The sequence below is a fragment of the Serinus canaria genome, chromosome 9, assembly GCF_022539315.1.
Source record: "Serinus canaria isolate serCan28SL12 chromosome 9, serCan2020, whole genome shotgun sequence".
NCBI lineage: Eukaryota > Metazoa > Chordata > Aves > Passeriformes > Fringillidae > Serinus > Serinus canaria.
The window spans coordinates 18,898,048-18,910,867 of NC_066323.1; the positions used below are offsets into that span (position 1 = coordinate 18,898,048).

At 39.2% G+C, this 12,820-nt stretch overlaps 1 protein-coding gene across 1 annotated transcript in view; it reads left to right on the forward strand.

Moving 5' to 3' along the window:
* The window catches only part of STAG1 (stromal antigen 1), a 153,754-nt gene that overhangs the window by 33,841 nt on the left and 107,093 nt on the right, over positions 1-12,820 (forward strand). Inside the window, 2 exon segments of the mRNA XM_050978174.1 lie at positions 4,584-4,718; positions 11,816-11,918. Coding sequence (XP_050834131.1) covers positions 4,690-4,718; positions 11,816-11,918 — 132 coding nt within the window. The 5' untranslated portion in view covers positions 4,584-4,689.

A 12,820-nucleotide genomic window follows, 5' to 3' on the forward strand; every position in this document is an offset into this window, starting at 1 on the left:
GTTCTTGGTTGTACTTTATTGAACTTCACATGATCCCTGTGTGTCCAGTACTCCAGTACGCCCAGGTTCCTCTGAATGGCAGCACAAGCATCTGGTGTGTCCAACAGCTCTCCCAGGGTTTTGGGTTTGACACTGACGTGCCTCTGCAGGCTGGGAACTGCAGGTTGTACTGGAATGGCTAACAAGAACTGGAGAGGCATGTGGGGTACTACTACTAATATATCCAGGATGATTTTGATGGGTGTAGGAAATGAAGCATGGCCATGCTGTTCTAGCCTAGTTGATGCTGATATTTCCTTCTGTCATGGTTTGACTGGATTAGGAATGCTGCAGACCACATGGAGAGCTTGCTGTGCACCATAAGTACTGAGGAACTCACTAGTGCTCAGTGATAATTTTTCTATCACTTGGGCTTTCAATATTGGTTCAAGTACTTATTAGAATGTGATAAGAGTGCAATATATATTGTGCACAGAACTTCAATGAAATTGTTTTAAAGATGGGCTGAATGAGCATTATGCTTTCTTTGGCCTTAAATGATGCTATGTGCTTTCAGAATCAGAGCTGGGAGTGGTGATCTAATTTGGCTCTTGATCAAGTGGCTGTAGGGTTAATGTGAATTCATATGTTTCAAGTTCCAAACCTTTAGCAGAAGTAAAGCTTATGCTTATAGAATATTAAATCCAGAGCAAACAAAAATTCCTGAGTGATGCAGAACACATCACGGCATTTGGTAAATTTGTTACAAGGTTAGTTCCTGATGATGATTGTTCTATTTCTGCAGGATTTAGAATTCATGTTTGCAGTTTCTAGATACTATTTTCACATTGCAGATGGGTAGCTGGGCAGGAGAGGTTTCTGTGGTGTGCCCAAGACATTGGACAAAGCAGTGAAGGCTAGAATTGATCTGCCTGCATCTCATCCTCTCTTCTGTCTCACCTGTTTGCTGGAAGCTCTGCCTGGGTGTAGAGTGCAGGATTGTTGTTTGTGCTGATGCTTTTTCCTAATGGTCAGGTGCAGGCTTTGGGCAAGAATACTGAGGGGACAAATCTTGTCTCTAAAGCAGGAAAAACTAGTGTTTTCCATGTCTTGTTTTCTGGTGCTGTGCAGGAGCGTGACACACACCATCATGTACTCCAACAGGGAGCCCCGAGGGAGAGAGCAGGGTCATTGGAAATGGGAAGTGAAGGAAGGGGGTAAAGGCATGACCAGTTAATTGTAGAAGACATTGCTTCATTTGTGTGAGCTGTTGTTTGAATGTATTTTGCACTTGGAAAGGATAAGGTGACAACAAGGAAAGGATTTTGTATTAGAAGTCAGCTTAATGCCTGCAATCTTTTGTTTTGTGTCCTCTAGGCAATGGAAATAATGTAGTAACTGCTAGATTAAGTATTTTATTTTCTTCAAGTTTTGGGTTCAACTTTATAAGATGTGGGTACCTAGCCTACAACAGAGTTAATTAAACTTGATTTGGTGTTGTTGCTATCAGAGAGTTGCTTGGAAGGACTCTGTCAGGATATTGTCAGTCTTTTAATTTGTTTGGTTTTTGGCTAAAATGGGTGGATTACTTCAGCACCGGAGAGGCAAACAACCTAAGGACTGCAAAAAATATGGGTAGCTTTGTGTGTTAGTAAAAACCACAGGAAATATTGATGGAATGCATGTATTGGATTCATTGTTGTAAAATCCTAGAGCCTTTTTAAAACCGAGCTCATTATGAGATTGTTATTGAAGAAATCCTATAATAAACCAAACAATCTACTAGAAAATATGTTTTTTATAAAGGAGTTTTATATAATGGTCATCATGTCTGCCCTGATTATTGTGCATGCTTGAAAAACAGGTAGAAAAAGGAAACATTTACTTGTTTTCCATTGTATGTTTGAACTAAATGGTGTCTTCTACTGCCTGCTTTATATTCCTCTATAGGTAATTTTAACTGGACCAGCATAAATTTATGTCATCTTAAAATATAGAGGTGCAGGTTCAAAAAGCTGCAAAGGTACAAAGGTCTTTATAATTGGGATTGAATAAAAACATCAGACTTTTTTTCTAAACTAAAATAAGCAGTTAACTGCATGTTAAAGGACTGTATTGTTTATTGTAGTTTAACTCAAAATGCTGAAGTATGAAGTATTCCTCCCTCTGTTCTGTTCTCCAGGACAGGTGACAAAATAAAGTGTCTCAAGCTTTCAGGATGTTTTTTATCAATGACTTTATTCTCAGGTAGAAGGAGAGAAAGAGGGAGAGTTTGATTTTCTTGGTTATGAGAACTTCATCTTTTAGAAACAGGTATTTCTTTTATTAAAACCAGAAAAACACAAAGGTTCATATTTGTGTAGTCTACAAGGATCAATGAATTTTCCACAGCTGTCAATCAGTTCTTGTATTTTGTCACACAGTGGCTGTATTAATGCAAGAGTGTAGAGGGGTAACTTAGTTGCCTTCTGATGGTCCAGTCTGAACTTTACCACAGATGGGTGACTTCTTCCAGCCCTGTTTTGCAGTTTGCTGTTTAACATAAGGACAAGGAGAAAGCAGGACAGGCCCTTGCACTTCCCTGGTGTCAGGTTTTCAGCCCCTAGCACTGTGAGTCCAGTTGCCTTGGTCCTCTCTTCTGCTTCTGGCTCTACACCCTTCACTCCATACTTCTAAGTCAGGACTTTACTTTTCAAATAAGCTATTTCTGAGCAAGTATCCTTTTCCTTGTGTGTGAGAGCACTTCCCTAGAGCTGCTGAATGCTGCTGATTACATCTGAGCATGCACAGCCAGCAGTTGGGAAGGGTGATTAGGTTGAAAAAGAAAATTTAAAAAAGAAATCCCACATAGTAGTTGTGCAGGATGCATTAAAGGTCTGTGGAAGATGCCTCACCTGGAGCACACCTAAATTTCCTTGAACCTCTTTAAAAAGCTTTTCTGGAAAGTAAGATTGCCATGAATCCTACTAGAATTAGATAATCTGAAGGTCTAAGATGGATAGGTTTCCTTTGACATCCAGCTAGCATAAGCATGTGTGTGTGTGTGAGTACAAAAAAAATACTTTTTTCTTCAGTCTTGTTCCAGTTTTAGTGAACTTCTCCATTTCAGAGATCTGAACATTGCCTTTATTTTTTCATATAGGAAGTAAACTCAGAACTTAATTTGATTTGATGCTATTTCTTTATGATAAATTCTTACCAGTACCTGAAGTGGTTGCTTTATGTTGTGGACTGGATGTCATTGTCCTGTTAGGAGCTATCACATCCTTCAAAACACAGCAATGAGCAGTGTCTTTAATGAAGAAATGCTTATGGAAATAGCACAAATAGCATATATGACATTTTTGTTCAAGGAGAACTTGAATTAACTTTTGTCTCATAGTGAAACTGGAGAGCTTTTACACCAGCCTGGTGTCTTGGCCCCTTTAAACCATTAGTGCTGGAGTGGTGGCTTTAGCTCCTAACAAACTTTTTGTTTGTTAACATGTGTTTGGCAACAAAATGGCTTGCTAATTATATGGTGTAAAAAATGTAAATTTCATGATAAGGCACTGTAAGTAAAACTATTGGTAGCACAAAGTAGTAGGTACTGGAGGAACTAGTTGTATGCAACTGTGAGTCTAACAGGAACTGTAATATGAAGAGGCAAAAAAAGTCTTCATTCTCTCAGGTGGTAAATAAACACTGATGTGTGTGTAGTAGGATGGAAGTTATACTTTATATGCAGTTCTGGTTTGTTGGTGCAGTTTACGTTACCTCTTCCTGGCTGGATTTTCCTCCAGCCTTGTGCAAAGCTGCTAGTGCACAGGAAAAAAATGCCCATCGAGAGGAAATTAATATTTAAATAAAAGAGATTGAACATATCCTGTGTTTAAAGAACACACAGTTGAGTACTTGGTATTCCTTGCCATTGCTGAACTGCAGTGCTCCATGCAGCTCTTCATCTTAGCCCAGGACCTATAAAAGGGAGACTGAAACAAATCTACTTCATTTCTCCAGAACTTGCTTTTTCTAGAAGACTAGGATGGCAGTTCTATGTTTTATTACAGTGAGGATTATTGAATCTGTCACATTGTGATATTTTTTAATGGTAAAGTCACATCTGCTGCCATTAGTCAACTCCTTGGTTAGTCTTTTGGGTAGAGAAATGTTACTAGTGGGTGTAGTGACACCACAGATGCAGTCTACTTTATTATTTAAATTTACAACTTCAGTTTCATTAAGTTAAATTACCTCCTGCTGCACTTAGACCCTTGCACAGCTTCTATTTTGTGAAATTGAGTCACACAAAGCTGTGAGCCAGAGAGTCTGATTGAATAGATGTAGTGCCATTTAAACACACATTTATGTGGTAAAGAAGTATGGAAGGTAATGCAGAACATTTATTATTTAATTATTATTTATTTTATTTTTAGTTACCTGAACAGAAATGCAGTACTGAATGCAAGAATATGATTAAGCTATTTTGGGGTCATCCATTCTAAAGTTCTTGTGGTTTAATAGTGATGCTACTTTAAAATTGACCTTTTTTGTTGACAGCATGTTTTATTCAATGTATTACTATTTTGGAGTCACATCTAAAATTTTTTTTCTCTCTCTTGCAGACTGGACTTTGTCATTCTTTTCTTGAAAGAGGTTTCCAAGTAGTTGTCTTATAATAACTTTGAGAAGAAGTTCTATGTAGCTCTTACTTCCAAGAGTGCTGCAAAAATGATTACTTCAGATTTGCCAGTACTACAGTGAGTATACACTTCTCTCTACATTTGAAATCTTGGCTTTTAAAAAGGTTGAAGTAAACAGAGAGGTAATTGTGAGGATAAAGCCCAAGCTTGAAAGAAGTGCATGTTAGTGTGACTGTTCCAGGCATCCTGTGTTTTCATGTGCTGAAAAACTGTAAAAAAAAAACTGCAAAACACCTAATCTCAAAAGTATTTCTTTCTATGTATGGAGACTTAACTTCGCTGTGCAAAGCAAAACAAATTATTTGCTACTTTTATGTTTCTGAATGTTGTGAGATTTCAGCAGCATGTATTGGTTTTGGTCATAACGGACCATATTGTATATTCCAGTTGTGTATTTTCTTACAATGAGCTGAATTTATTGTGCAGAAAGCCTTTGCCTGCTGCAGTTAAAGATGGCAAGTGTCACGAACATGTTTTGGTCCTGCTAGGAAATAGGAATGGTTAATGCACATGGGAACATGGCTGTGCTTGGATAAAGTGAGCTATTGGGAAGAGCAGAGTGGAAGTCTGTAATAGGAGGAGCTGAAGAGGAAATCAAATAGAGTTAAGAAGGAATTTTAGAGACTGGAACCTACCTCTGTCTTCACAGGGCAGGGAGAGCACACAAAGTGAGGAAAGCTCATGGGGTGAGATAATGACAGGGAAATCAAAACAGACCAAATGGGCTTGGCTTGGAGAAAATTATTTATTGCTAATTAAAAAGGGTTTGGATGATGGTAATAAACACAGGCAAAACCTACCAGGTGTTCCTTCTACCCCTGCCCAAGTTCACCTTCAGCCTTTCATCCCACCCCATCCCCTCATGCCCCAATGGGGGTGCCCAGCCCACTCCAGCACAGGCTCCCCTCAAGGGACCCCTTCCCCCCCTATCCCCTCACAGAGCTGTCCCCCGCACACCATCCCCTCACAGAGCTGTCCCCGCACACCATCCCCTCACAGAGCTGTCCCCCACACACCATCCCCTCACAGAGCTGTCCCCCGCACACCATCCCCTCACAGAGCTGTCCCCGCACACCATCCCCTCACAGAGCTGTCCCCCCGCACACCATCCCCTCACAGAGCTGTCCCCCCCGCACACCATCCCCTCACAGAGCTGTCCCCCGCACACCATCCCCTCACAGAGCTGTCCCCCGCACACCATCCCCTCACAGAGCTGTCCCCCCGCACACCATCCCCTCACAGAGCTGTCCCCCGCACACCATCCCCTCACAGAGCTGTCCCCCCGCAGACCATCCCCTCACAGAGCTGTCCCCCGCACACCATCCCCTCACAGAGCTGTCCCCGCACACCATCCCCTCACAGAGCTGTCCCCGCACACCATCCCCTCACAGAGCTGTCCCCGCACACCATCCCCTCACAGGGCCCCCTGCCATTCCTCCTCAGGGCCCTCCACCATCCCCTCACAGAGCTCCCTCTGTCACCATCCTGCTGCCAGTGCCAGGCACCTGCACCAGGTACATTTGGTAACTATCTAATGTTAATTTATTTTTGCTTGGAATGTTTTCCAATTTTTATTTTTTTCATCGGGGTTGAAGGAACATCAGTTTATCAGGGTTGAGTGGCATTCCAAGCTAAGACTTCAATTGCTGTTATTTAAGAAACGGAATGGTTGGACAATTGAAAAGAAATTTGTCTTACCTTAATAATAGTGTGCTTTGCATTTGTGTTTTTGCTTGTAGTTTTAAAACTTCTTTAAAAAAATTTAGTTGTGGATGAGTACAGGCAAAAGCTGGGGATGACCTTGATGGGTAGCACTGAGGGGGAGTGTCAGCCTGAGGGGGTTCTTGTTGGCCTAGGGATTAATTATGGAAGAACATTTTCTTGGTTCATATTTCCTGGATTTGCCACATTCAAGAAGTGAGGGAATGTTTGTGAGATATTCCAAAACCAAAAAGCTAGGACAATCTGTGGTGGTGGGAAAGGGATATTTGCATTCCCACTTAAGATGCACTTAAAAAGTGAATGGAATATCACAGAGTTTAAGGTTAAAAAGTGTATGTTAATGGATTTGGTAACTCAACACACCTGCTGAAAAACCTGAGGGATGTTAAATACAGCAGCTTATTCTTTAGTCTGAGTCACTGATATTAAGCAAGTCAAAGAGTGTGAGTAAACATTCATGTTGTTTTTTCTGATAAAGTTGGGAATAATTTAATGCTACTCTGTGAAGTGTTGGTGAGATGTCATCCTCAACAATACATGTAGTTTTAATTGCTTATGAGCAAGAGGACATCTTGCATTTTCAAAGAACTCAACATGAGTGGCACATAGAGGTTTTGGAACTCTCCTGAGGGCTCAGAACATTGGCTAGTATGGATGAAGTATCAAAGAAAGTGATAAATTCTAATTCAGAAGGTCTCAGGCTTTCATCAGGAAGAGAAAGTGATAAATTCTAATTCAGAAGGTCTCAGGCTTTCAACCGGTTTCCTCACCCTTGGGTAAGGGTGAGGAAACCTGAAACAATTTTTGGTCTAGGCTGTATTAGCTTCACACATGTATGGATTCTGGAAGACACAGTCCAGTTCCACACAGAATATCAAGGTTTTCTTTCTAGCTCTTAAATGAATTATTTGAAGGATTATTATTATTATTATGATCTCCTATTCCTGTGCCTATTTCCCACTTCTTTGTTGTAATGTTTTGTAATCTTTTTGGCTACCCTCTTTAAAGAAACAATCCCAAAGCCAATTTGATATGCTAATATATATGTTGCTTAGGACCCTATCATATATTCCCTCCCAAATTCTTCTTTGTTGAGGGATCATGAAAGGAGAATCTTTAACCTTTCTAGATTCATAGAATAGGCTTCAGAACACAGTGAAGACAGGATTTCACTTATTGGTGTTTCAGATGTTTGGAGAAAGCATCTGGTGTATTCAATCTGTGTGATGGACAGGTATGAATCTTCTCTTGATGGCATGACTCATGTTTGCTCCTTAGATTTTTGAAGATCAGCCATGAGAACTGATTCATCCATGATTCATGAGCCTGTGCATTTAGCCATTTTTCTTCATGAATGCTTTTTTTCACAAGGCTGAATTTGGTGATAGCAATTACTGAATTTATCTCTGCCAGAATGTTGAGCCCCTCAGCAAGAGCTATAAAAGCTTATAGAAGTATTTTGGATCCTTTTTTTTACAAAACCTGATACATAAACACAGGTTTTTGCTGTGGTATGCTTTTAAAGGGGCATGGTATATAAATGCTATAGCTAGGACTTCGTGAAATAGTAGAAGAAAGGTAAATTCATTTTAGTTTGTGTTACAGAGATGTGAAATTTCTTGTGTTAATAGAAATATGTTTCTCAGAAGCATGACATGGTAAAGGGCTGTCCAGTAATCTGGTAATTATTCATTAACGTGAATAGCTTCAAGGATTAGTAATTATAACTCTGAAATAATATCTGGAGTTTTTAGAAGGGATTCTGGAGTTGCTGCCACTTTTTTAGGATGCTTTAGTTACCACAGAAACCAGAAAGCAAAGCAGAGTATACCTGAGCCCTGAAAAGGAAGTATCACTTGTCTCCTTTGCTCTGTTCACCCCTGTATTGTAAGTCCCCCCTACCTCTGACAAATTCTCTCAGGTCCCTGTCCTTTCAAAGGAGTCTTAAGAGAGGAAAGGTTTAGCTTTAGGCACTTCCACCTCTCCTTAGATGGGGCAGGTTTCCTTAGGCCCAGATTATCTTCCATCACAACATCTTCAGGAAGGATAAATTATGATTAAGGCAAAGTTTCCCCCTCAGGTGTCACACACACGTGGAATGAGGATAGGATAATTCTGGTCTATTAAGATGTGGATAATTGCCACCAGACAAATTACTTCTTAGCAGTTCTGTGACATGTGTAGGGAATGAGGGAGATGGATGCTGGCCAGCTGCTTCTCTCACTGAGTGTTACAAACTGACAGGACTGCAGGCAGTTAGGAGATGCTCTACTGCTGCTCTGAGTGCAGAAATGAGAGCAAAAGGGGCATGTGTGTGTATCCAGAGCAACTGCAAGGCTGGGACAGAAGCAAGAGGCACTACCTCCCAAACTGAAAGGGCTCGCAGCCACCCTGGAAGGACCTTTTTGTGCAGGAGTTGGATGATTCAAACAGAATTCCTTGCTGCTTGAAATGATGTTTATTTTAATATGAAACCACCTAAAGACTGGAGGTTGTCCTTGATCTTGTCTCCCTACTCCAACTAATGTGAAGATTGAAGGGAACCTAGTTTTTCATGTTTTCCCCTTGCTCCTTACATATATTCTTGCTGGAAAAAAGTTTCCGTTCTTTCTCACATGTTGTTAGGGTGAGAATTACTTTGTTTCATTTGAAACATTTATATTCAAGCTGCTTGTTTTGATCACCTTATCATCAGTGGAGAGAAAACAAAATTTATAAGACAAACTGTCTGACCAGTTTTGGACACTGATCTTAGAGTGAGGTATTTTGTACATTAAGATTTTCTGCATTGCATATGTCTCTAATTTAGATTAGATGAGTTAGTACTAATTTACTGAGCTTTTCCCAAAAAGGGAATGGCCAAAGACACTACCAGCAAATCAGAGAAGTTTTACCAGAAGAATATTAAGAGAATCAGGTTTAAGACAACAGTCTGTTTAAGGCAAAGAATAGAAGGTGGTTAATAACTTAACTGTTCCTTCCATATGCTGTGTTAGAAAAGACTTGACATTTCCAGAGCTAAATAGATTTATCTGGAGGTTTTGCTAGGCTGGACTGAGGCTGTAAATCGGCAGAAAGTCAAATTCTCTGTGGAGTAGATGCATGTGAAGTTAGTAGTAGAGTTTAATTTATTTATATAGCTCTGGTGTTTCAAGAGAAAGGTTTGAGGTGTTTGACTAGGAGGATTGCTGAATCTGTTTCTAATAGAGAGAAATCTTTATCCTGATGATGCCAGGGGTGCAGGTTTCTAAGCTAGCAAAGCACAGTGTTTCCCCAGGAATGGGGGTATTGTTTAGATAGACACACCATGCTTGGAACTTTTCCAATAAGGATCTGAGCACACCAGAAAGAAAAGCTTCAGATTTGTTTTTTCTTTTTGTTTGTTTGTGGTTTTTTTTTTTTTTTTTTTTTAGAGAGAGCAATAGAGAATGGCTTTAATTTCTCTCCAGCAACAGAAGGGAGCAAATATTTTTATGGAGTTCCTTACTTCTGTATTCAAAAATCTATTAAAATTGACATTGTGAGCCAGTGTGCATTTTTGTCAAATTGCCTTGCAGTGTGGTGAGGTATTTGAGTAAGGGCTGGATACATCCATCTACACAAGCATGTTTTCAGCTGTATTTACTGCATTGTTTTTTCTCTGCTGTGGCCCTAGTCTACCAAACAATTCTGAACTCTGTTTGGGGTATCTTTTCTTTGATTTTAGACTTTTTACATTTTGGGGTGTTTTCCCAAATACATAGCTTGATGCTAAGTTTTTCAAGTTTCATATTTTATGAAGTGCAAAAGCTACTTTTTAATTGTATCACAACAAAGCTGCATTTTGAATATTTTGCAGAGGTACTGCATTTACAAGTGTGTAATTTGTGAACTCAAATGCACTTGAATAGTGGTTTTTCATCTAGGGTGCCTGATTTTCTGGGGTGTATAGAGTATTCAGAGATAATCCACTGAAGTTACTTTCAGTAAAAGAGATTCATAGATGTTCTTCTGCATTCTGGCTTTTGTAAAAGATTCTGTGGGTCCCTTGGTGGTTTTGTACTTGAAAATAGGAAAAGGTTGGAAAGCAATGTCTTAATATTAGAAATTCATCATAGTTCTACAGAATTATTTGAGTGAGAGCAGACCTAGACAATACAGTAATTTCAGTAAAGAGGAGTATGAGAACATTCCCAGTTCTGATACAATAATATCTTTCTGAATTAATTAATAGCTTTCTCAATGATACAACAAATTTGTGAAGTATTTCTGGTCTATAAAGCAAAATTCAAAATAATCCTCAGACAAGGTGGAAGATCTGTGTAGATCTTTGCTTGCTGGAGCTTCTCAGTTTCTCTAGAGCAGATCACTAATGCTGCTGTTGATGTTTGAGGCTCTATAAAATATGGACTAGGTCTGGTTTTCACCTTCCCTTTGTACAAGTAACATAGCAACTGAACTCCTTTCACTTCAAGGAAATTATTTTGGATTTAACGAAGTCTATGATTATAACTACACTTGACCCATCCTTGAGTAATCTTGGACATTTTTAGTTGTAAATGAAAATTTATAACATCTGGTGCACTGGTGGTCTTGCCCAGTGGAAATAAAGCCCAGGTATGGTTTTGCATGTGAGCTGCTCTTGGGCAAGGTCTAATCCCTCAAAAGATCAATTACAATCTGAGTTTCTTCAAGCAGCCGTGTGTGTTTACAAGGCAGAGAAGTACCTGTGCCTCTGGTTTGAAAGGGGTGGTGAAAATTTGGGGAAATTTTTTCTTTTAATGATCTTAAATCTGAAATGGCAACAAATGACAAATTATTGTTTGGGCTTCTATGCTAACAGGAGTTGAGCAATGTCAAAGCTTTTCCATTGTACAAGTGAAAATATTTTTCTAATTGCAAAAATTATAAATGCCTTCAGATCAAAGGGAGTTTTTGTGTTTGGGCTCACAGTCAGCATGAATCCTGTTTATTAATTGCAGCCCAAGCCCCTTGTCTTGGAGTCTGACTGAGAGCTGTGTGGAACCTTGTGTAACTGTGCTGATGATGACACAGCTGGATTGGACTCCACATTGCTCTTGGGGCCTTGAGAAAAGCTCAGAAGCAGCTACAAAGAAGCTAAAAGGAAGTGAATCCATTGTGGGATTGATGAATTGAGCATGTGCTGGTTAATATAGCCAGTTTTGAAGTGTAATGTGTTTTCAAATAAAACTAATTTAAAGAATTCCAGTCAATAAAATGACATTGCAGCTGATGAAAAGGGAAGGCCTTTTGCTAGGGCTAATGATGCTCGTTTCCTTGGTTTGCAGAATAAACTGGGAAAGTGTTTTAATGCTGACTTTTTTTGTTGTTTATTTATTTTCTGGCTCAGGACTAAGTATTTAATTGGTCAGTTACAGACTACTAGTTGATTTCAGATCATTTGAATTTATGTAATGTTTTTCCCCCCCTAGGGATTCTACAAATGAAACTACTGCACATTCAGATGCTGGCAGTGAGCTTGAAGAAGCAGAAGTCAAAGGAAAAAGAAAAAGGGGCCGTCCCGGCAGGCCTCCAGTATGTATAATTTATTTTGGTTTTGTTATGCATCTATTTAATTTATTTTTGTTTTGTTATACATCTGTTTATAATTTACTGTAGGCTCTTTTTCATCTCATTATCTTGTGGTCACATAAATAGGCTTTTAATGACTTAGACTTTATGACAACTTGTAGTATGAAATATTTATCAAATTGATGTGCAAACAATATTTGAAGTCTTTAGAAAAGGATATAAAAATAATGTCATAATAGCTAATAATTTTTCTTTTGCTAGCTGCTTTCATGAACCATAGAGGTTTGTTATTATTGTCATTACAACGTTCTTCCAGATATGAGAATAGCCTCAGTAAGTACAACCACTGTCTTCTTGAAAGTTGTAATGGACTTTAAGTGACAAATGACATTTGAGCCATCCTTTTATTACTGGTAGTCTTTTAATGTGAGTGGAAGAATTACAGCATGATATATACTAGATTCCTGAGAAAAATCTATTAACACCTTGAAAAGTCATGTGGCTGACATACATAGCATTCTATTTATAGACTGGAAGCTTCAACATATCCCCTGGCATAGTGCAGCAGGTGATATGATTGTCTCTGCTGGCCTATCAGTAGGAACATACAGAAACAGTTCTCCATTACCTGGGGTATTAGGGAGACTTTCTCTTTTATTTTCATCTATTTTATAGAATAGACAACTTATTGGAAAATAAAGGGAAAGTTCTGTGTCATGTTGTCCTTCGTCTTGGCTCTTGAAGATGATCAGTTTAGTTCCCTTGGATGTATCACTTGAAGTACCCAGTGTGGAGTAAGACTGGTGGGAACTTGTGTCTTTGCTGTTAATGAGTTTGATTCACCTCCTAATGTTGCTCTGTGAATAAACTCACTACATGAATGTGCCATATATCTATATAGCACT